Below are 27,317 nucleotides of genomic sequence, written 5' to 3'. Positions count from 1 at the left end.
TTACACAGTATGTAAATATGTAAATGACCATGCATATTTATAAAATTGTTGTAAAATTTGATCGATTTTTTTTATAACAAATCCATATATAAAACCTCGTTACATTAGAAAAATAACAACAAACTTGTTGAAATTATTTCCAATTGAAATCCCAATCAAATTGGATTTTCCTATTGGAATTGAAATGCAAAACAGTCTGGCAGCACTGCCGGCGAATAACGAAAAGAACAAGACAATGAGAACACAGCGCGGGAAGTGGAATCGGAACCGGTGAAACTATCGTTGGCACTGGACAAAGCTGCTGGAACGAGTGGTTCGCAATGAACAACATCGCTGCATCGGTTCATTTATTCGATGCTGCGAGAAATGAAGCCGATTTTGAAAAGTTAACTTGAACAGACCGAGACCAGCGCCCACACACCCACCCAAACGGCTGCCACGCAGTTGCCAATGCAAGCAGCTGCAATATCGCAACAAGTATTTGGCCGAACAACTGCTGCGAAGCGTGACCGTGCAATATGGATTATCAGTACTACGACGATGAGGCGGACTACGCGGACGAGGAGGACGGCCTCGGGGCCGGCGGCGGTGGCCATGCGAATGCCTACATCGATCACGAAGACTTCGAACAGCTGAGGAGCCCTGAATACAGCGATGACAACTACGGCAGCGTCATGGACCGCCTGCTGGACAGCTATGAGCACTGCATCCTGCCCTCGCTCACCCAGGTGGCGGGCTACATTGTGCCGCTGCTGCTGGGCTGCCTGCTGTGCCGGCTGCTGTGCGCCGTCTATGCGCGACGGGCACGTCTCGTGGCCAGCGCCAGCTCCAGCTGGCAGGAGGCGAACAGCATGAAGCTGGCGCCGCTGCATCTCATCAATGCGCTCTGCGGCGCCGGCATCCTCTATGCCACGCTGGGTCAGCGCATGCTAGTCCTGCAACTGCTCACCGGCATTAGCTATGCGCTGCTCCAGCTGGTGCGCCTGGGCAAGGGACGACGCCCCGCCGTGGCCCTAGCCGTGCTCAGCATCGGCAGCCAGTTCATCTACGAACTGGCCATCTGGCAGAAGCGCGACGACTGGCCCCAGCTGCGCGGCCTCCAGATGGTGACCAACATGAAGGTCATCTCGCTGGCCTTCGACCTGGCCGCGACAGGCGCTGCCGGCCTCCACATGCCCAACATAGTCGCCTACTTCGGCTACATCCTCCATCCGGCCACCTGTGCGCTGGGGCCCTGGCTGAGCTATGCCCGCTACTTGGAGGCGCTGCACAGCAAATCCCAGCTGCGACGCAATCTCTGCCAGATGCTGCTCAATGTGCTGCTCAGCCTGGTGGCGCTGCTCGTCAGCAATTGCATTGCGCCCACGCTGAGCGAACTGAATGCTCCGGCCGAGCCGCTGGGGGCCCACCAGGGTGGCTGGAGCCACTGGCTGCTCATGTACACCGGCGCCCTGAGCGTGCGCACCAGCCACTACTTTGTCAGCCTGCTCAGCCAGGCGCAGCTGGCCGCCGTCGGGCAGCGACTGGATGTCGGCGCCACCCAGGGGCTGCTCGGCGATCTCGTCGTGCGTCCATGGCGCATCGAGTGGCCGCATTCGCTGAGCGCCCTGGTCCGCTGCTGGAACATACCCATGCACGAGTGGCTCAAGCGCTACGTCTACGCGACGTCCAAGCAGGAGCAGCTCCAGGCTCAAGGCCATGCCCAGACGCAGGCGCAGGCGCAGACCCACTCGCGCCACAGCACAATGGTGGCCGTGTTCTGCACGTATATCGTGTCGTCGCTGCTGCACGGCATGGACTTCCGCATCTACCTGGTGCTGCTCTCGCTGGCCACATTCGCCGAGGGCGAGACGATGCTGCGCCGCCATCTGGCCACGCTCAGCAATGCCTGCGTCACGGCCAATCCCTGCCCGGGCGCTGACCGCTGTCGCTATGCCCATTGCCCGCGGCGCCTGGGCTGGCGCAGCTGGAGCGCCTGGCTGGTGAGGCTGATCAATCTGGGCTTCAGCCTGCTCGCCATCGCCCATCTCGCCTACCTGGGCGTCGTCCTGCTCAACGAAACGCTGCTCGGGGACTCGGAGCACGAGCTGCCCTTCATGTACCACTGGTCGGCGGCCGGCTACCTCAGTCACTACGTCGGCATCGGCATGTTCGTGCTCTACATGTTCCTCTCCTAAGCCTCTACGCCCAAAGAGAGACTGCTCCTCGCTCCCGATGCTTCATTTCCAGTTAGGCAACTCCAGCGGCTTCATGTGATTACTGCAACAGCATATACGATATACTTACACATGCATACACACATGCACACACATATACGTGCATATATTTATATACATACATGCATCATTGGGGCCACAGCTCCTCCTGCCAGCTCCCAGACTGTGCGTGGGCAGCTCTCGATGACCGAATAACCGAACTGATTTTGACAACTGTGAATCTCTTGAAAAGCTATTTGTATTTTTATCATACGTATATTTATACACCTATTATATTATATATATCTATATACATGCATACATATATGTGTATGTGCAACGTCTGTATGTCTGTCCACCTGTACTCTAATAAATGTAAATTACAAGGTTTTAATATACTACATATGCATACATATATATACATATATATATATATATATATATGTATATACACATATACAAATGCGAACGTGTTTTCTCATGCTCTTGGTGCACTTTGACCTTCAATGCACCTGGCTGAATAGGTACAATAGCTGCGTACCTTTAAAACACTTGGTACATTTTGGCACATCTAGCTAGACAGCTGGGTAAAATTAAATCAAATTACAATTACTAATTATATAATTAATAACTAATTAAATTAACAACCTTTCAAATATTTGGTAAATTGTCTCATCTCATGCTCGACATTTACCTTTGTCTATACAATTTTTTTCAGTTTTTTTAATTTCCGGAACACATTTCCTCCAAAAAAAAAAAAAAAAAAAAAAAAAAAAAAAAGACAAGTACTTAATGTATATTCCCTATAAATATTCCTTTAAAAAATATAACCAAACTTTTGTTTGATGTGATCAAATAGTAAGTATAATACATTTTAGGTATTTTTCTTTTAGCTATGCTAGCTCATGTCTGCTAGATTAGTAGCATGCCTATTGCTGAAAATGTACCTAGAAAAATAAAAATAAATTTTAGCTTGATGTTGTCAAATAATGTAATAAATTCTTGATACATATTCCTTTTACAATTTATATATAAAAAAAAATCAATTCTTGGTACATATTCCCCTTACAATTTATACAATATATTTAAAAAATAAAACCAATTTTTGGTGCATATTCCCCTCACTATTTATAGTTGCGGCATATCTGCTGTTCTGTCAAGATGGGATTTATTTTATGGATTTTAAATTTGATTTGAATTTACTGTTAAAATTTTTATTTCACTAAAACAACTTTGAAATTGGCCGACTGAAAATGACAATGAAATGGGTGAATTGAAAAAAATATAATAATAATAATAATAAATTTTATATTTAATCAAAAATAAATTTTGGTGCACTTAAACGATTTAGATTTAGAGCTTCTATAGTCTTGAATTATCTTTGTGCAATTTTTGGTACAATATGGATATATTGGATTCCTGACACTGACATCCCTTGTCTGCCATATTAAAATTGGAATATAACAGGCACTACAGACTACAGTTTCTATTTTAGTACATATTATATAGAGTATGTATGTCATAATGTTTTCTTTACCAAATTGAGTATACTTCTTGGTACATAGTTTTTCTTTCTATGAGCCTCTTCCGTTTATAACTCTCAATATACCATGTAACCGTATTGGAACTAAAACACACACTAACATGGGTACATTAATAATTTACTCATGCTCCTTGTTATCGAGAACTCCTTTTCATATTATTTGAGGGTTGTTTTAACTTTCTCAAAATGAACCATGTACCAAAAGTACCTTTGTACCTTTGCTTAGCAATTTTTTTGGCTGATGACTTGCTTGACTGATGTAAAATGGTAAAAATTACTGAAGCCTGCAGATCCTTGAACGGACAAAGCCGAGTAGCTTGAGAAAAATGATAAGCCAAGTATAAAAAGAAACTCAAGTAAAATTTTATTTTTTTTATTGATTTTTTTTATGTTGATTTTCTTTTTTTGTGTTTGTTTTCTTCTTTGTTTTTATTTGTTTTTTTGTTTTTTGTTTGTTTTCGTTTTTGTTTTGTTTTGTTTTGTTTTTCTCATTGAGACAAATATTTATAACAATATTGTAACTTCTACTTTGTTGTTGTTGTTTTTTGTTTGTTTTTGTTTTTGTTTTCATCTTGTTCTGCGTTTTCTTTCACTATTTATTTGCATTTGTTTTCGGTTGTCAGTTTTTGTTTTGTCGCTTATGTTATAAATATTAAAATTACTACCTTAAAAATTATGCAATGACAATAAAAATATTTGTTATGCAACTTCGATCCGGGTTGCTAGATCGATCGCCCCATATGAACTGCTTAAAAGTTGCGCCGTTTTCTCTTCCTCTTTGTATTTTGTTGATTTTTTTTTTCAGTTTATTTGTTTAATAATTTTTTTTTTCGTTTTTCTTTTTGTTCTGTTTCGTATTCAGAAAGTTTTGTTGCTCATTTGATTTTGACATCAAAAATAGATAGATATATATGTATACATATATATATATATAATTTATGTGTATGTGTGTGTGTATGTATATATATCGACTTGTGTATACATTTTGTATATATATATATATAGATATATATCTATACTATATAAAGTATTTATATATATTTTTTTTCTTTAGTTTTTGTTTGTTTACTGTGTTTGACATTGTTTCCGATCTCATTCTTCCTGTTCTTCTTATGCATCTTGACCTATTGTTCCTGGATACATTATATATATAAAAAAAAATTGCACGATGAATCGTACACTTCCCACAATTTCTGAAACTTTTTAAATATTTTCATTGTTTGCATTTTTGTTACCATTTTGTTTTTTTTTTTTTGTTTTTTTTTTTTTTTTTTTTTTTTTTTCATTCATAACAACAACTGAGTTGATCACAAGAGATAACGAGAGTTTTTAATTTATATATGTTTTTTTTTTTTTTTTTTTTTTTTTCCTTACATTTCCATAGTTGCTTCTGTTGAATTTGTATTTTTATTTTTTTTTTACATTTACAAAATATGTTGAAGCTTTCGTTGATTTTTCTGTTTACTGTTTTTTGTGATTGTTTTCTCTCTGTTTATTTTGCTGCCTTTGCTCATGCCAAAAAAAAAAAAAATTATAATTATAATTTGTTTGTTTTTTTTTTTTTATGTATATAGAACAATTAATTATTTCATATTTCCACTTAATTTCGTTTTCTCTTCCTTTCTTTCATTTAACATAAAATCAGTTAAAATACAAATAGTGTACAAATATTCGCTAACTACATAGTTTTGTTTATCTGTATAAATATATAAATTATATATATATTTATAGATATATATATATAAGGATTTATACATAAAATTGTTTTTGTCGCGTGCGCACAGAGAAAGAAACATTTGCGTAGCCTATGCTAAGAGGGCGGGGCAATAGGGGGGCCCATGGGGGAGGGGTTCGTTTAGTTGACAATTTGTGTTTTATTATTAATTTGAATGAAACGGCCATATTTAAAATTATGTAACAAAACTTAAAAAATGTGCATAAATACATAAATACATACATATATATATGCTGCTTGAATTTTTCTGTTTGTTTTTTTTTTTTTTTTTTTTTACAAATTACAAATTTTAAAACTTAATTTTAATTATGCTTTGTTTTTTTTCTTTCTGTTTTTTTGCTGTGTTACAATTTGAAGGGGGGCTGGTGTAAGAATTTCGCTAATTGCTGTTTCATAAAAATTTAGCTAAACACATTTAATTTATTTATGGGGTTTTCCTCTAAATTTTACTGTTTTCTCGCACAATGCACTAAATTCAAGATTTCTCCTTAATATATAACAAAGTAGTGTATATATATATATGTTTATATACATATGAAAAAAAAAAAAAAAAAAAAAAAAAGGGAAGAGAATTGTAAAATACAAATAATAACAGTATAAATTACTGTGTAGTATAATTTAATTAGAAAATATAACTAAAGCATAAACATAAGCTTTAAAATAATATTACACATTTAAATTATAAACATAATTACATTGTGTGTGTTTTGTGTGTAGGTGTGTGTGTGTGTTTAGAGTGTTTGTTCGCTGTTTGCCGCTTGTTGTGTCGCTAAATGTTGATGCACAACATTTGGTCAACAAGTGCGCGCAGCGCACATGACCAGCACTCGATGTGTGTGTGTGTCTGTGTTTATGTGTGTATTTGTGTGTGTGTGTGTGTGTGTGGCAACAACAACAGCAACAGCAACAACAACAACGGCAATTATACTACATAAGTGTTTGTTTCGTTTGTATGCTAATCATGATATGCGCCCAATTGCAGTCGTCATCGTCCCTGTTCCAGTTTGTGTCCGTGCTCCTGTTCGCATCCTGCTGCCAACTAGCATACTCCTCCGTGTCGATGTTGTTGCCAGGCCAGTGTAGACATAAAGCTACAACAGTTGCTGCTGCCGTTGTTGCCGCTGCTGTTGCTATTGCTGCTGTCAGCAACAACTGCTGCTGCTGCTGCTGCGGCTGCTGCTGCCTATGCCAGCATCGGCTCCACGTTCAATCGTTCTTGGTCTGACAATAAAGCTCTTTCAGCGACTTGAGCTCCTCGATGAGCGCTTTGTTTTGGTTCTCTAGCACCGCCACACGATTCTCCAGGCACTTAATATACTCCTTCTTCTTGCGCCGGCATTCGCGCGCCGCCTCTCGATTCTTTTGCAGTCGAATCTCTCGCTTGCGTGTCTGATCCTCCGGAATGCCACTGTTATCTAAGAGGTGCCGACACAGAGAGTGGAAGAGAGAGAGAGAAGAAGAAGAAGAAAGAAGAGTATAAGTATTTGGCTCAGTTATAAATTTTGTTTGTTTCTTTTTTTTATTTTTTTTTATTTTATTTTATTTTTTTTTTTTTTTTTTTGTATTTTGTGGCATTTACTGGTATTGTATGCTATCCGACTGGATAGAAAGTAGCCCGGGTCCGACGCCATGTGCAGCAGTGGACTGCCCGCTATGTTGCCGCCGCCGCCGCCCCCCGCCCCGCTACTCAGCTGAGAGCTGAGAACGTTGCTGTCGGACATTTGCAGTGCTCCACTCGCTGCATCATCAGGTTGACGATATTCGGTATACGATATTCGGCATACGATATACGATTTTTGAATTTTATTTTTGGGATATGGTTGAGGGGGGTTGTTGTTGGTTGTAGTTGTTGTTGTTGTTGTTGTCATGTTGGTTTTCGATGCGATCGTATTTGAATTTTTTTTTTTTTTTGGTTTTTTTTTAATGTGGCATTTTCGCGAGCAGTAAAAAAGAAAAAAAACAAAAAAAAAACAATAAAAATTATAAGAAATCACATTTTTGTTTTGTTTTTTTCTTTGTTTCGAATGTCAAATTTCAAATTTCAATTTTGCGAATTTGTTGTTGTTCATTGTGAGTGTCGGTGTCGGTGGTGTCAGTGGGTGGCTCTTTGTGGGGTGGGTGCGAGTGAGCGAGCGGGCGAACGATCGAGCGAGCGAGAGGCGATATATATATTATTTGTTAGTTTCGAACAACAGCAACGGCGACGGCAACGGGCGACGTTTGTTATATAAGTACAAATGAGATGGAAGATGAAAGTGTTTGATGTTTGTTTCCTGTTGAATGTTGAATGTTGAATGTTTGTTGTGCGTTTGACCTAAACTGAATGAGGGAATGTATGTGTGTGTGTGTGTGTGTATGGCGAGAGCAGCATAAGAAATCAACGGCAACAACAACAACAACAGCAGCAGCAACAACAAAGGCTAGAGACACGCCTCAAACTCAACAAACGAAAAATTATGCAAAATGTGTGTGTGTGTGTGTGTGTGATTATTTAGTATTTAGTATATTGTATTTACAGTTATAACATTAAGACGTTTGATGCGCGTTATCCTAATCAGTTTTATATATGTACACAACTCAGAAGTTGTTCGTCTGCTTGAAGCAACAGCAACAACAACAACAACAGCAATAACAACAACTAATGTGTGCATGAGATAGAGCGAGATAGTTAGAGAGGAAAAGAGATAGATAATATTAACTCTATGACATAACATTGAAGCAACAACAGCCGTGTGATTGATTGAGGTTGATTGATGGATGGATGAATAATGCCTATAGACAATAACAGTCAACGCACAACTAAATTGGATATAATATATTAGATACAAGGGAATGAACTATGAAGTGAACATGAAACATGAGCATGAGGACATGAAAGAGAGGGAAATAGAGTTGGGTCTTAGCTAACCAAAGCTTAACTATTGATAGTACTTTGCAAACTGACTTTATACGGAATCTGGGGATTTGAGATTATGCCATATGATATATATATATATATTAAAACTAACATATATTTTATAAATTAAGCTGCTTCATTGTATAATACAAATTCGTGCGTTCTGGGGCTTGATAGAGATAGAGAGAGTGAAAGAAATTAAACAAATTTGGTGCTTTGGTACTCTGAAGGAACTACAAATATCTACTTTATACATAAGTCTAAGCTGGCTCAACTTATTGAAGGATAATTTAACTAAATTTAGTATATCATGAACTTAGTTTCCTTTTCAATATCAAATTTGTTTAATTTCTTTTTCACCAACCCTGAAGCGCACATGTTACTAAGTTTAGATTACAAAATTACAAAATTGAATAATATTTCAATCTTAATATTCCTTTGAAATCGTTTTGAACAGATTGTTTTATCTAACATTTGGTGCTCTATGGCATTTCGATTTTCATGAACAAAGCTATACAAAAGCTTTCCAAACCCATTAGCTCACCTATTACATTGGCATATTTGCTTAAGCTATGGCATTAGAGCTGCCTAATAACATTCTATATAAGCTATATGTTGGTATTCAATTTACGTAAGCTTTCTAGACATATGAATAATAAATATTATTGAAAAGCCTGCTGAAGAGCTTCACTAATGTTATAGTAATGTTATAGCTATGTTACACAGTTAACAGCATTCTCTATTAAGCTGTTCTCTTTTCTTATAAATCTATTTGACAGGACTTATTCAGTCATTCATTCTCTATTCCGTAGATATGCTTTGTCTTCTGTTTCATTTTAACTAGTCTGCATAGTCCCCACTGAGCGTGTGTTTTAATGATATAATAGAGTGTCTTACTATGATTGCTGATGTTTTTTCGCTTGTGCTCAAGAAATTCAAGTTCAATTCTATTCAAGCCAAGCTCTGGACAATGATTTAGCAGAAAGAGAGCGAACAGAAACAGAGCAGGACAATTGGGAAGGTATAGGGATAGAGAGAGAGAGAGAGAGAGAGAGGGAGAGTGATAGAGCGAGACAAAGTCTGTGGCGCACAATTGTTCGCTGAGGAAGCAAGCGCAAAGTAGTGGGAGAAATTACCGCTCATGTCGGGTCCACTGATTTCGGTGAAGATCTTATTGTACGATGGCCTTCGTGTCAGATTGCTGCGATGATGCTGCGAGTCATCGTCCGATAAACTGTCGTCGCTATCCTCCGGATGCTGGGTAGTCGGTTCGGGTTTGATCTTACATTGAAAATTTGGAGGGATCTGAAAGGAATGATGTAGAGCTAATTAATACATTCGAGACTGACTCTGTGTGTGTGTGTGTGTGTGGGAGTGAATTGCATATGTGTGTGCGTGTGTGTGTGTGTGTTTTAATGTCTGCTTTACTTTAGCAACTGCTACGCACTTTGTTACGCACTTGCACTGCGTTGCTCGTGGTCGTATGGATGACCGTCGTGTTGGCCGGCTTTGTCATATAGACGACGCTGGTGCCGCCTTTGTGTATCGCCGATGCGGCGACCAGCGCCTGCTGTTGTTGTTGTTGTTGTTGCTGTTGCTGCTGCTGTTGCTGTTGCTGCTGTTGCTGTTGTTGCTGCTGCTGCTGCTGTTGTTGTTGTTGTGTGCCGGCAGCGGTCTGTATGACACCCGAATGATTGGCCGCCTGTATCACGGATTGCACCTGCACGAATCGAAAACACAATTAGCCATCATGGATTGAGATGAAATTGAGTCAAGTTAATGACGGAGCAGAGCATGAGAGGCCACACTGCGCATTCCATTAGCAAGCTATCGGCTGGGGTTAAATCCCCATTACTTAATTGCTCTCGTGTGTGTGTGTTTAAATAAATGATTAGTATCGATATTGTCAGCTGGCCCGGGTTCGAGCCAAGTTCAAATAGATTCCCATATCAAATTTTCAACAGCGAGCGAGATAGAGAGACAAACAAACAAACAAAAAAAACCTTTACGAATGCGCAACATTTAAATACGAGTTTGTGACTCATAAAACTTTATAAGCGAACACCCATCTCGAGCTGCCAGGCGTCGTTGCTTTTCGCCCGATCTAATTATCTTCAGTTAATGAATAATTTTGATGGGAGCCTAGCATTAAGCCTAAATATAAACGAAAAGGTGTGACTAGGCGAAACCCGGGGCGTTTATCGGTCGGAACAGCCCCACTGTTCAAAACTTCTTCTTCTTTCTACTTGTATACGTTTCATGATACGCTTTGAAGTACTGGAATGTTATAGGCTTTATAAGCGTTTTAAGCTATCATAACTAATACAAATTTAATAACTCACTGGTACTTAATATTCTAATCCATTCTATTTGCCTTAATTCTCATGCGTTTCAAGCGTCTCATGCGTTTTACTAAGTGTTGTCAAGTCAAGAAATTAGTAAAAATCTTTTTAGATACTTTGATTCCATATATATATTGGAATAGCAACAATTCTATAGGCCTTTCATGTGTTTGAAGCGTGTCATGCGTCTTACTAGTGCTAAGAAATTAGCAATACGCTTCTAGTTACTTTCATTCTGCATTGGAATAGCAACAATTCTCTTCATGCATTTCTTGATTCATTGAACTAGTTTTTAAGTACATCTACAATTCGGCTTCAACTGATTCGATTGTCGAGTCTTATGTGATTCGCTGTTGCATGTTCCAGCCTTCTGAAGTGGAGAAGGGGCAAAACTCTGAAGCTCTAGCTTCAATGGGTATTGAATTCAATATGAAATATGAATCCATAAAAGTTCTTAAGTTTCTTTAGCCGATTATCAAGTAATATATGACTATATTATAAATAATTGTCAAGTTTATAATGCTAATATATACTAATACTAACTGCTTCTAAAATTCTATCAATAATACAATCGATAATAATTATAGTAATTATTTACTATATAGATATTTCATCTATTAAAACTCCTATGTCTATAAGCTTATATACATAGTATATAAAAGAATGTATATTTTTAAATCTGTCTTATATGTATATAGATATATACTCTATATATATGTATTCTCATTCCTCTGCCAACGATCTCACATATAGACAATATATGGCACTATATGCTATATATTCCGATGCTATAGATCTCCCATTTGTATAGCCTATATACACACTATATGCTCTATATATATTCCGACTCCTTTTCGCACTGTAGTGCATTTTGCTTGATGGTTTGCGCATTGGGCCCATGGTGCGCGAGGAGGGTTGGTTGGAGGCTGGTGCGGAGCACGACTGGAGCGGGACTCACCTGCAGGCCGTGCTGCACGAGCGTCTGCATCGGGTACGGGATATTGCAGTTGGCGGTCGTTGTCAGCACGGATGCCGCGCCGCTGGCGTTGTTTGTGTTGGCCGTCGCTGGAACGCCGCTCGTTGTACTTTGCTGGTTTTGTTGTGTTTGCTGCTGCTGCTGCTGCTGCTGCTGCTGTTGGCCGCCTGTTGCTGCCACTGCTGCTGCTGCGGCGGCGGCAGCGGCGGCGACGGCCGCTGCTGATGTGACATCGTTGACGTCGTTCACATTACCGCTGGAGGCCGAGTTGCCGTTCTCCTCGACGATGCTGTCCATTTTAGCGATTTTCAGCAGCACCGTTACGCTCTCCGACAAGTGCTTCAGTTTGGCGTCTTTTCCGTTTCAATTTTGCCAGTTTGAAGTTGATGGATGCTGGACGACGACTGCACAATCCAGGATCAAATGAAGGCAGGCGCGCGGACGGTCGGACGGGTGGACGGACGGCCGTTCGGTCGGTTGCCAAAGCAATGAAAAAGATGGGCCGCGCGCGCACACACACACACGCAGTAGAAAGACGGGAACAGCGTAGAAAAAAAACACAGAAATAGAAAGAGAGAAATAGAGAGGGAGAAAAAGAGAGAACAAGAGAGGGAGAGAGAGAGAGAGATGTGCACAAAATTGGTTTCATTGGTTTTTGGTTACAATATTGCTTGATTGGTAATTGCTAATTGTTAATTGTTCGTTCCAACAACAACAAAAACAGAAACAAACAAACAAACACACACACACACACGCACCAACACACGTTGACTGTCACTGTCACTGCTGTTGCTGCTGCGGCTGCTGCCTTTACAACTGTTGTTTGGTTTGTTTTGTTTGCTTGCTACAAAAATGACGACGACGATGACAACGACAAAACAACAACACTAACAGCAACGGCCATACTGTCTCAACTGTTGTGTGTATTTTTATGAAATGACGTCATGACGACGTTGTGTTATAGGCAAACAAAACAACAACAAAATGAAGAAAACAACAAAAACAAAAAACGCAAACTTACTTTCTGATGACATCACTAAAACGTTGCTGCTCCTCTTGTTGCTGTTGTTGTTGTTTTTGCTGTTGCTGTTTCTGTTTCACTTCTCGCTGCGCGCGCTGGTGTTTGTGTGGGTCTATATATATAAATATACTTATATATATATATATATATATATATATATATATATATATATATTTATATGTGTGCGTGCATGTGTATATATGTAACTGTAACTGTGACTGTGTGTGATTGTGCCTGTGTCGCGTTGCGCGCTGTGCTGGCAACTTGTTGAAAAATTCAACTGTACGCACGCCACACACTCTACGAGCAGAACAGACCGCTAGCTCCGCTTGCCTTGCGCTGCTTCTACGTAGCGGATTGCTGCTGATGCATGGCTAATGGCAGCGGGATTATGTTGCTCCTAAATTCTTCGCACAGGCGAAATGATTTGTTATTGGATTTGATTGGGTCGGACGGTGACAGCGACGGCGACGGCAGGCAAAACACTTTTCACACAGTTGGCAGCACGCGCGCTCTGCACACCAAAAATTTTTCTGCTGTTATCGTTGCTTACGTTCTTTTTTTTTTCAGAGCAGCGCTGTGTGATTTGTTTGTCAGCTGCCTGGGGGCCAGTGGCAGGATGCAAGGACACAAATTGTTTATCGCTAGTTTAGCACGCGCGTTTTAGCTCACATTCAACATTAACTACAATTTATTGATCAGGTTCTTAGCCCTTTTTGCGCAAAATATTATTTTGTATTGCTCACTCGCTCGCTCGCGCTGCTTTACTGCCTCGGTACTGGCGCAAACACACACACAAACTCATCTGCACAAGGCACACACATACGCACACAACCAAGCTATCCACACATACACCAATATATACAGAGAATACGCACTCGCAAGCACACATATGCATGCGCACGCAGCGACGGCAACCCGTTTTACAATTGAGTGTTGCCAGATAGTTGGCACATAAAATAAGCCACAATATTTTTAGAAATAGTTTTAACGCAAGTAAGCAAACCAAAAAAATTGTTAGTTTAGTAATAATTGTATATTATTTACGTCTTGTTTACATTAGACATTTAATAATTCCACACCCCGATGACTATATAAAAAAAGCGCGCGATAAGTCAATATACAGCTGGTAGCACGGCAAACAGCTGTTAGGTTGTGCGACACTGCTGGCACCAGGGCTGCAACTGCATACAATTCTGGCGCTCGATTAATTAATTTGAAATAACGATTATTCATCAATTTCATACGTGCTTAGGTGACCGTAAACAGCTGCTTGTAATTTGGTAATTAATTTAAGTACTTAAGTAAAGTACTCAAAAGTGATTTTGCAACATTTGCAAAACAACTGACTGTTTTAAAACGCTAAAATACCGTTTGACTTGTCAACACATATTTAAGTATATACAAAAAAGCTATAAAAACGAAAACGTTTAAAACAATTGCATTTTAGAATTGCAATTTAAAATAATAATACATTTACAGATGTCGTCTAATTGTACCGTTGGTCATTTTACTTTCAAACACATTCCATTGTGCCTCTAATTTCTGACACTCGCTTCATTGACCCAGCCCACAAAACGCCGCGCTGTCTGTGCGAGTCATACTCTGCAGAAATACAGTGTGAGAGAGACGGAGAGGGATAGGATGAAGGTGGGAGCGAGAGCGAGAATGAGGAGACTGGCCGACTAACTGACTCAGTGCATGCCATTTACCGTTGCGGTTGTTGTTTTGGGCAACAACAAAAACGAAGTTGGCGCCGTTTGGTCAGAAAATTTTAAGTAAATATGTATGTATGTATGTATGTATGCATGTATAAGTATATCTGCAACTAATTGTATGTATTTGCACTGTACGTATTGTACATAATTATTACAATTGAGATTTAAGTGAAAACATTTTAAGCCAATGAGTAACAATATTGAAACCTTGTACTGGCATCTTGTTGAATCAAATCAAATAAATATCAATTAAATGTAAGCAAGCAATTTGATAGATGCTAATGACTGCAACGATATGGTATGTATTCTTTAAAGAAATAATTTAATTTTGCAAAATAGATTTACGACTATTAAATATCATAGATTTAAAATAAACAAAACATTTTAATGCCGTAATACGTTTTTTCCAGGTATTTAATTGATTGAAGAACATAGTTATCATAGTTATCTCTACGAAATAGAAAACTATTGCTTTAGTGCGAGGATAGTAAGTTTAGCATGTGAATAATTTCCTCTCTCCTCTTTAAATCAGACGCAGCTAACATACATAAATGTATGTATGTATATGTATGTATGTATATATATATGTGTGTATGCGTGTATGTCTATACAAAATAAGACTGTATGTATGTATGTATGTGTTGAAGACAGACAATTCACTTTTGTTCTTTTTTTTTTTGTGACGGGACAGCTAAACGCTAGCCTAGCTACAGGTTAGCTCACGACTAAACAAACTCGTGCTTTTTATTTATCGCAGCTGATTAAAATGTTTTGTTCCTATTAAATGTTATATATTTTTTGCACTGAGCAAACTGCAAACAGACAGCACATAAAAATATAAATATAAAAAATAAAGCACAGTGACACTGCACTTAAAATGCTAGCTGGAATTGAATTGATGTTGATGCGCGTGAAAGACAGACCGAGAGACAGGCAAAGAGAGAGCAGGAGAGAGAGAGAAGAGGCGCTGATTCAGTTCAAAGTCTTTGAGGTGGACGCGTGAGAGGCACGCAAGCTTAGAAACAAGTACTGAGAAATCGAGAAGTAATATTTTGGCAAAATACTGATTTGTTTGAGAATATGTATATGTATGTGTGTACATTCCGTTCCTAAACACTAATTTGCAATAGCAAACTGCAAATCTGTGCACTCACACTCTCACTGCTTCATGAAAATTTTCGGGTTTTGCAATCGTCTTTTTATTCCGAACGCGATAGTCACGCGAACATCACTAGACGCTTTAAGCTGTCAGCCTAGGCAAGTGAAGCTGCGCCTGTTGCTGCCGCCAGCCACCCACCCGCGTTACAATCATCTCAATCATCTGTGCGCGGGTCCGTTTTATCATTGTACTTCTTTTTTTTTTTTGAGTTGAGCTGAGTTGTGTTGTGCTTGTCATCACTGCGTAAGCACAACTTAAAAATACTTGTGGCGACCATTCAAAGAGGTAATTGACACCGCAACGAGAGCGAAAGAGAGAGAGAGAGAGAGTGAGAGAGGGTGACACAGGCCTGGTGGAAGGTGGGCAGGCAGAATGACGAAAGCGAACAAAGGCGCAAAAGTCGCAAAGCTGAAAAAGCATAAATAAAAAAATCTGGCAACGTCATCAACGTCATTGACATCATCGTGAATTATTGGTTATGCGAGTTCAAAATCGAAACATTAAATAATGGCATTTCATTTCTTGTTATTCATACATACATTTATGCATGCATATGTATGTATGTATATGTACATTCGCATATGCATATCTACTGTATTGGTGTTGTTGCTGTAGATGTTGCTGTTGCTGCTGTTTCCATTTGACATTAACAGCACAAGTCACAGCAAAGACAGCCAACGGGAACGGCAATATTTGCCTGCTGCATTTTAATCAATTCCAATCAGTCGTCGTAGCCGTCTTTTGCTTTTGGGCTTTGACTTTGGCAGCGACGCAAAGGCGAGTGCGGCGGCGGCCGCTTTCTCGTTCTTAATGCCTTCGCGTTTGTTCATACGCAAAATGTGACGTCAGCATGATATATTTTTAGCTCGTCTCATGCATTGCATTTTGTTGCGAATGCCTTTGTATTTGTGTGTGTATTAATTAAAGCTAAATGAGTGCACAGCAGCATCAACAGAAACAGCAGCAACAACAACGACAACAACAACAGCAACAGAAATCGCAGCATAAACGAAAACAGTTAATACTTGCCATGGGAACTCGCAACGGAATGGCATTGAAACTGCGCGTGGGCAAAGGGCAAGGGGGAGGTATGTGAAACGCGAAACGGGACAAAAAAAAAACGGGAGCTGGAATATGTGTGGGTGTGTGCGTGGGAGATACACACACATACATGCATACATAAGCGCTTCAAACGTTGCCGCTGTCAAACAAACCAATTGTTTGGGGGCGAAACTTTTTGCCGTTAGAATCTGTTGCACATGGCCAACAAATGCCTGCCGCCAGCCCGTCGCCACCCAACACCGCCCACTCGATGGCTTTTATGCGGATTATCAGCTAGCAGTAATTTGATAATACAACCATTTTGCGTCTACACCAGCTACCAATATCTACCAATACATGTATATGTATGCATATAAAAAGTATGTACATACATATGTACATATGTATGTGCGTATGTAACATGAGTACAAGCCGATTTGAGCCAAAGCAATCGCGAATTGAAATTCGATCGACATGAACTGAACCATAAATCAAAGCGAATCGAATTCAAATTTGAAAATCATCGAATTTTGTATTTGAAGCTAAGCTCGGTTCACGAACTAACTCCTAATTGAGTTAGCTTAAACTCTGAACCGCACCAACACTCGTGCAGCCCTGGTGCGTATCTATCCATATATGTACTTATGTACATATAAACATTCAATGTATATATGTATATGTATATGTATGTATGTATATAATTGTGCATATACGCGAATGAGTATTTGTTATCATTTTTGTTTTGGAGGCGGCAGCCCTTCCCCATTTCCGTTATCAGCGTCGCTGTATTACGTTGAACGGCAGGCAACAGCATAGAAAAATCAGCTCAACTTCGCAGCTTAATTGGAGCCGGGACTAAGGGAATAACGGAATGCGAGCATTCCGAGTGTACAGTATTTCAAATATTGACAGATTCATGCGATATAATAAATATCACACATACATACATACATACATACATAGGTGAATCTACAAATTTACGATACGATCTTGAATTCCAAACGCCTCAAATGCGAAATTCCTCTAACTTACTAACGCGATGTGATACGATCGATGATGTAATGAAATATCTCACAGAAACAAAACCAATTAAACAGCTGTTTGGGTAAATACATAGATAAAATAACGGTTGAATGAAATAAATGATTTGAGCGTCGACTGTAAATATATTTTTCGAATAGTATCTGATTCAATCTTAATTGTGCAAAAGTTTCTCCCTCCAGATACTAGCTTAGTTTGATTTTAAATTGGATGTTCCATTTCTCAGCAATTTATCAAGTTAAATATTCGATCTACGATAAGGTGACAATTTAGTAGGCTTTTAAAATAATTCTTTGATTGGGCTCCAGCGCGTGCCCATGACTAATGTTTGGTGCGGGTCATAAATTGTTAGAACACCTCACTTATCGGGTATATCAAAACGTCAATTATCTGCATTTAAAAGGGGCGTACTATTTTAGGGAACACCTTCATAGAATACCTCATTCTAGATTTAACTGACATTATGCTAGATAGAGTTTTACTATATCTATGACTAACCTATATTTTATTATGTCATGTTGTGTGTCATATTCCTCTGTATGTATGTATGTCTGTATACCATATTGAATGTACTACCTGTATATAATTGAATGTATTTACATTGCCTTGGGTTACAAACTTAACGTGACTTTTGAATCTCCATGGAAATTAATTTCTCTATAACTTGTCTCATCATATCGTTCATAGAAATTATTGGTCTCAATTTTCTGCATTATTCTATTTTCAAATTGGATATATGTATGTGTATATTTGTATATATGTATAATATAGTATATTGTATATGTGCTATCCAAGTTGGATACGCTGTAACGTTTATGTCTTTAGAGGCAGGTTATTATTTTTTTTTATTATTATTGTTTTTGTCGTACATCGTTTTTAACGTTTCTTGTTTACAATTTATGGAATGGAATGGTTTCTGCTCTCACTCAAAAATAATTTTAATGTATGAAGAAATATATATGAAAAATTTATAATATAAGAAGGAAACTTTTTTTTTTTTTTTTGTAAAAATTGGAAATCAAAATTTGTTGAAGCTTATTTCAATTTTATTTGAAAATATTATTAAATTTGTGCTGAATTTTTAAAAATGACCGATTTTTATATACTTTTTTGACGTGCTGTTCACGTAAATTTAAATGCACATTTTAAATAAATATAACTTTTTAGTATATTCACTTTTTTGTTGCATTATTTAAGTGAATAACCTTTCATAAATTTAATATTTAATTAGTTTTAATGAACTTGATGTAGTTGAAAATGAGTTAATACTCCCGATAAGAGCTATTAAGCGTATACTTCTGTCTAGTGTCGTTGCCACACCCCCACACTCGCCTCTTATCATATCTTACCCGCTAATGTTGTTGTTGTTGTTGTTGTTGCTGCTGCTGCTGCTGCTGCCGCTGACTAATTACAACAAAATTCGCCACCGAGAAGAGAAAAAGCTAAAATTTTCGCGTAACAGCCACAAAATTTGTAAAAATATTTGCAAGCCGCTTAATGAGATGTTTTAACAACAATATACATCAATAAATAACAAAAGCAATGACAAAAAAAAGAAGCAAGAAACGAAAATAAATAAATAACGTAAAAGAAAACAAACAGCTTTTGCCGTTGCCGTTGCTGTTGTTGTTGTTGTTGTTGTTTTTGCTTTAGTCGTTGAGTTTGCTGCGCGTTTTGCGCTTTTTGTTTTTGTTTCGCTTTATTTTTTGTTTTTGATTTCTTTTCGTTGTGTTGCGATTACGTCAAGATTTTTGTTGTTTCGCCGATTTGTATTTGATTACAATACATTATATGTACAAATTATATACATATATGAATATAGATGTATATGTATGCATGTTCATGCGTATGTATGTACATATGTTTGCATGTATACAACGTGCAGTTGCTGTTGCTTTTGCTGCTGCTGCTGTTGTTGTTGTTCTCGTTAACCGTTTGGCGCTCTCCCTATTGGAATTGCGCGTGCGAGCAAGACAGCGGCTATAATTACTTGCTTAACTTCTTACACAAATATTTCACACATGAAAAGTGCACAAATATTATAAAAAAAAAGGTCACTCTCACACACGCACACTTAGACACTAGTAAATGAGGGAGTTGTTGTTGTTATTGGTGCACTTCTAATACTGTTACATATATATATATACTACACACATACACGCACATATGAATGTAAATATGTATGCGTATGTATGTTTTTGGCGCCTAAATTTGTGCGCGCTTCTTCTTCTTATTCTTTAATGCGCCGCACTCGTCACCTTTTGTCGTTGGCTATAGCTATAGCTATAGCTACAGCTGTATCGTTGTAGTTGTTGCTGCCGGCGCTTGATGACGCGACGACGGCGCAACCGACAACTGACTGAATGTTGTTGGTGCTGCTTATTGCGACTGCGATTGCGATTGCTATTATTGTGTTGTTGTTCTTGTTGTTGTTGCTTTGCGGGCTGCTGCTCGTCGCTGCTGCTGCCTCTGACGCCGCTTTACGTAGCCGAACTGAAAAGCAATACTGACACCGATGACTGACTAAGCGGCCACGACGTGGCTACGACGACGACGACGACGACGACCACGACCACGTCCATGTATATGTACACATATACTCATACAGACGTCGACGTCGTAGTCGCCGCAGCACACGTCACCAGCAGCGGTAGCAGCAGCAAATAGTCAGCGATGGGCACGTGCTTGTGCATAAAATTAAACAACATTCGTGCTAAGTCACGCACGAAAAATGAGCAATACTTAGAAAATCAAAGAGTTAAGTATATATGTACATAATATGTATAGAAATGCATACATATGTATGTATGTATATTCATAAATAAAATACTTAAAACGTGCACGGGCGATTAAAACTAACATACGGATATTCAAGATTTTAAAACAAAAAATCCATAAAAATGTTTATATTGCGATCATTACTTATTTATTTGCGTTCGTATAATAAGCCGATACGTTCTAGTACCAGTAAAATTAAGAATTCAGTGCGAAAGAGAGAGACAGCACATCGAGTATGCAGCAGCTAATTCTGCATTCAAGTGAGTCACGTAATCGGCAACGGGTTTGATAGTGTGCCGCCCATTGTATGTGTGTTTGTGCATACACATGTACAATATTATTATATAATTAATAGAAAAACTAAATGCTAGAAATTTTTATGTTTATTTCGTCTACATACATACGTACACACATACATACATCTGTATGTATATCAAGCAGATAAGACGTTGTCTCCAATGCACAGCAGGTTGATGTCTTTGAGTCGTGATTTGAATATTTCTAACACGCTTGCTTCTACACATAATAATACATGCATAGCTATGTATGTATGTGTGTATGTTTGTACTAATATGCTCGTACTCACATGCATGCCTGTTCGCTCCCTGGCCTGTTTCGTAATTTTGTGCTTTGTTGTTGTGTGTGCTCTGCTTAAGCATCAGCTTCTTGAAGTGCAGCAGCAGAAATAATTAAAACAACACAAACAATAATAGGAAAACAAGAGCGTTAAACGTTATCGTCGCCACGTCAAAGTCACGGTGCTTGACGCTGACGTCGATGTCGATGTCGATGTAGATGTAGATGTCGATGCCGGCGTTCTTCCATTACACTTACCTCACTCATTCTCATTCTCATTCCCTCGTTCTATCTCTTGTCTATTCGCACACTTTCGCGCTCTTCGCACTTGCCTTGTCTTGTGCGCTTACTCATGTAGAAGAACAACTACTACACACATGCCTGAAATATTTTTAAATACCTAACTTAAGTCGCATATACATGCGCATTGCTGTATGTGTGTTGGTCATTTGAGAGAGAGACATAGACATGCCATAATGCTATAATGCCATAAGAATGAAAGAAGAGCACGCACAATTGACGCCGACGACGCGATGTTCTTCTTCCTCTTCTCCTTCTCGTTACTGTTTTTTCCCGTGTATTATTGTTGTTGCTGTTAGCGCACTGTTATGGCGTACAACGCAGCAGAGACGCGACGATGGTGACGTTATTTCGCTAGCTCACTCGCACACACATCGAGCGCACTTAACCCGCTCGCACATGCGTGTGAGCAATAGCAGCTGACTGGCCAGCAAAATTTATAGCATACGCTCCGGCCGTCGATTAGCAGCTGAGTCAAATTACCTACCATAGTAGTTTAATGAAAATTATGGTATAAAACGAATTAATTAAAAGTTTAAAGAGTTCTATTAAAACCGTAAAGTAACAACAAATTTGCAGCTATCCACATATAGGCAGCAGTTTCGTTTATGGTGTGCAATTGCATCCATTCTATTCTTAGCCAGGCTGTTACCTGGTCTCTGCCGTTGCAGAAACCAATTAGCCAAAACTTGATAAAGTACACTGAAGGCGGGCATAAATCTGACCACAGGCAGGAGCAACACGTTCGACTCACACCCACATGAAGTTGAAACAAACTGACGAATAAATAGGGAAAAAAAACATATTTTTTCATAACGTCGAAGTAGAAATGTCCTTTTATGTGGGGATAATTACTGAAGCGAAAATCAATTGGAAAATACATATAAATTTTTTATTCACATCAACGTCGAAATACCTTTGAACGACGATATCAATTAAATATAAAAAATAAGAATACAAAAAAAAAGTTTTACATACATATAGTATATATAAGATATAAGTTTTAAAAAACCAACAAGAGTAGTAGAAAAAATATTATATTTTTTACATGTTGATGTTGAAACCCTTTAAGAACATTTTTTGAAGCAATGATATCATTAAATAAATGGTATACATCCATACATACATACATACATAATATATTGAAAATGTACATATATTTTTATCGTTGAATTTGAATTTTTTTTATATGTAAAAGTTTATTCAACGATAATAAATAAAATAATTGAATAACATTATAAATAATAAATATAAAATAAATAATAAAAAATAGTAATAAATAAATAAATAAATAACATTAAAAATAACTTTATTAAATAAAAGTAATAATATATTGTATAATTTTAGAGCTTTACACAGCTAATATAAAAATATTTATAATCTTCCCATTTATTCGATTTATTTCGCGAAAATATTCAAAATTTCATGAGATTCTTGCAGTGATGATTAAAATATATTCTAAATAAGGGTAAGAAAATGGCGTCGTACAGAGTTTGTCATATTGAGAGTATCCTCGGCGAGCAAACGCCCCATAAACCGAAGCAACATTTTCAATTTGGCAACTTGGCGTATGCGTAATACAATAATCACAGTCATCACACACTTGCACACACACACACACATACAGAGTCAGGTGCCCAACTCTAACGTTAACATTTCTCTAACCGAGCCTCGTTGCTGCCTCACTTGACAGAGATACATCGGATATTTGCCTTGCCGGTGCGTTTGTGTGAGCGCGGCTTACATGACGTATGCTCCATAAACGTTGCATAAATTACGCATACGTCGCATATTGCGTTACGTCGCGCGTGCAGCTGACAGTGGCGGTCGGACTGCCAAAATGTAAGCGAACAACACGAAAAAGCCGCCAGCTCCGTCAGCCCCCCATACCGGCCATCCCATTGCCATTGCCCCCCATCCCGCCGTCCTGCGTTCCACCCCCTTTTTTACGGCTCCAGAGCGGCAGTAATGTGATTTGAAAGTGAGCTGCTTGGAGCATTTATTTAATAAGAAATGCGCAGGGGCGTGTAAAGCGCTATACGTAATACGTTTATAACCAAAAGCTAGCACCCGAGCCGCCCAGCTCCCCCTCCCCTCACTTTACCACCCACAACAGCGAGGCACAGCCAGCCCAGTGACGAATGCCCAACGCCACACGAATGACAAGCCGCCCACACATTCATCAGGTGGAGCTCGCACGGACAGGGCCCGATTGAACGATGGGCCGATGGGCCGATGGTCCGATGGTCCGATGATCCGATGGGCCGATGGTCCGATGGTCCGATGAACTGACGTAGGCAGGTGGGCAAACAAACTTGCTTACCGAGAGCGAAATCAGCAGCTGAACAACACAACCGGAACATGGTAACGGCAACAACTTATGTCAAAGGTAATTGAGATTCGAGCAGGACAAAAGTAACCACACATTGCTTGTACACTTCGTCGAGCAGTGTTGCAAAAGGCAATAATATCATTACTAGCTGATTGAATGTTGAGTATCTGAAGCGTAATCGAAATGTCTGTAGAAATCATATAAATATATAAGCTTTTTAAACTGTATTACTTATAATACGTATTGCTATCATTATTACTATTGCTTTAGAGATTATCAGTAACCACTACTAGAGAATTTCGCCCCAGAGAACGCGGGCTCAAAGCCTGAGAATTCACAAGGGGAACTATCGATGATGTGGTTTAGGCAGCCAAAGCAACGATATGAGGAAATACATGTTCACAGGGGTCGATTTTGGGACTAGACCTGTGGAGTATCAGCTACGGCGACATTTTATGGCTGAAGATGCCTGATGAAACGATTCTTATTGGATATGCAGGCGACATCATGGACATTATCTTTGCTCCTAAAAATCCTTATCCAGTTCTTGAACCTCGTGTAGACGTGAATTAGCTCCCGACGCTTGCTACTTGCTACCCAGAAAGCGGTGTTACTTCTGTGAACGGGGAGGCAGATTCCAATGGAAATAGAAATCGCTGTGAACTATTTAGTCGCCAAATACAGTCTTACTATATGAGAGTGAACGGAAGTAGGAAATTAGATGGCAATGTTTAGGTAAAGCACACCCACACACACCTTACACCTTAATGCAAGACAGCTCCTGTTTACAAGGTGTAAAGCAGCCTTCGAAGAGGATGTTGCTTGGCCCATAAGATAACCAGATACATCAGCCAGAGTGACGACCTGACTGACGGTGCACAAAGCATGTCTGCCAACCTCAGCTCCATGGTGAAGATAATAATAACTATCGAACCGTATTCCTGTAGCGCTTCTCTGGTCAGCCCCGGAACAAGTATTTTCCTTAGGCAAAAAACTTCCTCGCGCTACTCAACCAGATGTCAACAAGGCGGCAAAACTTTGTTTCTAGAATGCACGACGCATGGCTGGCTAGAAAGACTATTTCAGGATGCGTGCATTGAACGGGCAGCTGACATAGACAAAGGTGAGCTCCACACATGGCGTCGGCTTAACCCCTGCTGTGCATGCTAGAGACACAGCTCCAGGCACAGCTAATAGAACCTACACTGGTTGCTGCGGTTGCGGCTGCTGTAGGAGCTATTCATAGAAATCTTCAGGCGACGTAAAGAGGGAGGGAGCTCAGATGCCCGTCCGGCGTTTCCATTGATAATGCTTGGTGTCAAGCGCAGCGTTAACATTTCCGCTTGACGGAATTTCAAATGGCCTCCTGGAACAGCGGTTGATGCCATAGTTCATGTCAGATTAGGAAGGTATCTTCGATTTGTTCCTTAGATCGCCCGCTGTGCAGCTTATCCGATATAGAGCTGTTATCGGTGTAATGGGAAAACCTTCTCAGGCTTTCCTCTCTATAGACTTGAATCATCTGGCAAGCTCTACAGGAATCGATTGTAGGGAGAGACTTATGCAGCATCTACTGTGACTACAGAAATAGACATGAAATGCCTAGAAATACCTACCTTTGCCCACTCAAAAAGATTCTCTAGAGGCTTAAATTCTATTTACCCAAATGATGGTTCGCCTGATTTACCTTCCGGCACTCGGAATCAGCTTTCCAGAGTACGGAGTTATTTTGCAATTAAAGTAAACGTATTGAGAAATCTAGAGATAATGGCTATACGACCAGAGCTCAGAGGACACTACTCATGGGACTCTAAGAAGCTAGAATGGACCTTAGACATAGCAAACTCAGTTCTGAGAGACAGCTTCAACTTGTACTAAGTAAAACAGAAATGGCAACCAGCTCTTTGAGTAGTGTTGATTGGGCATATTGAAGGACGAATGGCAAGAAACTGGAGCCACAATACGGCTATATAGTATGGAAGTACGGGCGAAACATCAAAGGCCGATGTAAGCCGGAAGCAGTTTCCATTTGTTTACTCTATGTATACTTAACGCTATAATGCCTCTGATAATAGCTTTACGTATAGCATTGGCTTACCAAGTGCGTTTCCAAACGAAAACAGGTGCATTTACTGCGACAATCAAAGAGAAGAAAGAACCAACCAGGCAGAGAGTATAAGTGAAGTCACAAAGGGAAATCGTCAAAGGTCTAAGGAGGTTGTATATACATGTATATACATATATCAAGTTATTATATTCATTCATGAAAAAGAAAGGAGTATATGGGTGTTGTGCCATGTCCGTCTATGCCATGTCGAGTCTATTGAAACTAGAAATTTTGTTTATATGTGCACGCTTATACCCTATATTTTCCCGATAGTGGCGTGAGCAAATCAGAAAAAGGATCTGGCAGCTTTTGAGCCATGAATGAGTATTCTGTAGTCAGTATCAATCAATATTTCTTACAACAATCGTCGTTTTTTCAAAGATCTGCGTTATATAATATTCGATTTGTTGTTTCGCGTCAAGTATGAATATTATATACAAAAAATATTTAAGTTCCACTTATCATGTTAACGATTATTGTCGACAAAAATGAAATGGGATGAGTTATCAAAAAAAAAAAAAAAATAAAAATAAAAATGATAGACTCATATGCGTATGATATATACGAATACACGTCTGATATTTCCAGTCCCTATCAGATGTAGTTTTGGAGATCGCTGCATTCACAGACGAACGGACGAACAGACGATCAAGTCTATATCAACTCAGCTCGTCATCCTGATCAAGCATATATTAATGATGGCGTGGCAAACCACGCCTCCTTCAGCCTGTTACATACTTAACACAAAATCATTATACCCTGATTTCCCATTTTCAATGGGTTCAGGGTATAAAAAAACGTAAACGACAGCAATCATATATAGACAACAAATGCAGGATTATAGCTCCTGCCGAGTGTGCGTAGACGTGGAGACAGGAATGAATTTACTATAATATAAATTGCGTGCAGCACAGTTCATGCGGTGCTTCTGATCATGTGTGTGTGTGTGTGTGTGTGTGTGTGTGTGTGTGTTGGGGGCACGCATGTGTGCGGTAGCTACACATACATATGTATATGTGGTGAGCGTGCGTCTGTCATCCAGAAATCCACAAAGGACCCAAAGTTAATACCTGACCCCCCAATGGAGCATTATCAAGCTGTGCCTTGAACAATGGAGATTTCAGGCGGAAGAGAGCGGGATGGACTGAAGAGGAAAGGAGGCAGAAGGGGGAGGGGGCTGAGGGTGTGGGTGTTGTGGGTGCGCTTTGATGAAATGTTGGCCAGTCTAATGAAATATAGTTGCCGCCTATTGTTTGCTTAAGTTGGAAAATTGTATATTTTAAAAGTGAAAAAAACTACTGAAAAACTGAAAGAAATTGGGTGGAATTCGCGCGATTTTTTATTTATTTATGTTTTTATTTATTGTTAAAAATAGTTGAGTTTAGCTTGAGTCAGTTGATTTTGAAAAGTTTCACAGAGCTATATATTATTATTAATTTAAATAATTTTTTATTTCATTTAAGCTTACATTTAAATATTTAATATAATCAGAAATTGTTAGATAATTATATGTATTCATTTATTATTTATTATTTATTTAATGTTTCCAAGTATTTA

The 27,317-nt window shown here is 39.1% G+C and overlaps 2 protein-coding genes and 1 long non-coding RNA gene across 10 annotated transcripts; 2 read left to right on the top strand and 1 right to left on the bottom strand.

The window, feature by feature from the left end:
• The first annotated feature begins 289 nt into the window (after positions 1-289).
• Positions 290-2,593, top strand: LOC6583985 (protein-serine O-palmitoleoyltransferase porcupine). The gene has a single exon (XM_002009609.4). The coding sequence runs from the start codon at positions 519-521 to the stop codon at positions 2,175-2,177; it is 1,659 nt and encodes a 552-aa protein (XP_002009645.1). The 5' UTR covers positions 290-518; the 3' UTR covers positions 2,178-2,593.
• A 3,749-nt stretch (positions 2,594-6,342) lies between these two features.
• Positions 6,343-19,945, bottom strand: LOC6583984 (cyclic AMP response element-binding protein B). Of its 7 annotated transcripts, none has more exons than XM_044008804.1 (7): positions 19,926-19,945; positions 12,709-12,820; positions 11,670-12,091; positions 9,817-10,089; positions 9,506-9,674; positions 7,053-7,211; positions 6,343-6,888 (listed from the first exon to the last, which is right to left on the bottom strand). In XM_044008804.1, exons 3-7 carry the CDS (start codon positions 11,982-11,984, stop codon positions 6,680-6,682), a joined length of 1,125 nt encoding a protein of 374 aa, XP_043864739.1. In that variant the 5' UTR covers positions 11,985-12,091; positions 12,709-12,820; positions 19,926-19,945; the 3' UTR covers positions 6,343-6,679. The 7 variants fall into 7 exon arrangements, with proteins under 7 accessions (XP_043864739.1, XP_032588026.2, XP_043864738.1 ...); XM_032732135.2 differs by lacking the exon at positions 19,926-19,945 and adding an exon at positions 13,262-13,498 and having other exon boundaries at positions 9,829-10,089; XM_044008803.1 differs by lacking the exon at positions 19,926-19,945 and adding an exon at positions 13,262-13,494.
• On the top strand, positions 13,667-14,685 carry LOC122757231. Of its 2 annotated transcripts, none has more exons than XR_006357185.1 (2): positions 13,667-13,991; positions 14,191-14,685. It is a non-coding gene; the product is annotated as an uncharacterized LOC122757231 (long non-coding RNA). The 2 variants fall into 2 exon arrangements; XR_006357184.1 differs by having other exon boundaries at positions 13,667-14,105.
• Positions 19,946-27,317: the final 7,372 nt, after the last annotated feature.

Source organism: Drosophila mojavensis, unplaced genomic scaffold (genome assembly GCF_018153725.1).
Source record: "Drosophila mojavensis isolate 15081-1352.22 unplaced genomic scaffold, ASM1815372v1 contig_136, whole genome shotgun sequence".
In the NCBI taxonomy this organism is placed as follows: Eukaryota; Metazoa; Arthropoda; class Insecta; order Diptera; family Drosophilidae; genus Drosophila; species Drosophila mojavensis.
The sequence above is the reverse complement of the archived record's forward strand: the minus strand, read 5'-3'. Positions and strand labels throughout refer to the sequence as shown.

Coding starts and splice junctions, on each gene's coding strand:
- LOC6583985 (XM_002009609.4), top strand. CDS start 519: ATGGATTATCAGTACTACGACGATGAGGCGGACTACGCGGACGAGGAG.
- LOC6583984 (XM_044008804.1), bottom strand. CDS start 11,984: ATGGACAGCATCGTCGAGGAGAACGGCAACTCGGCCTCCAGCGGTAAT. Junction 9,675..9,816: donor CAGTGCAAGTGCGTAACAAA/GTGCGTAGCAGT, acceptor CATTCCTTTCAG/ATCCCTCCAAATTTTCAATG. Junction 6,889..7,052: donor TCGGATAGCATACAATACCA/GTAAATGCCACA, acceptor GGCACCTCTTAG/ATAACAGTGGCATTCCGGAG.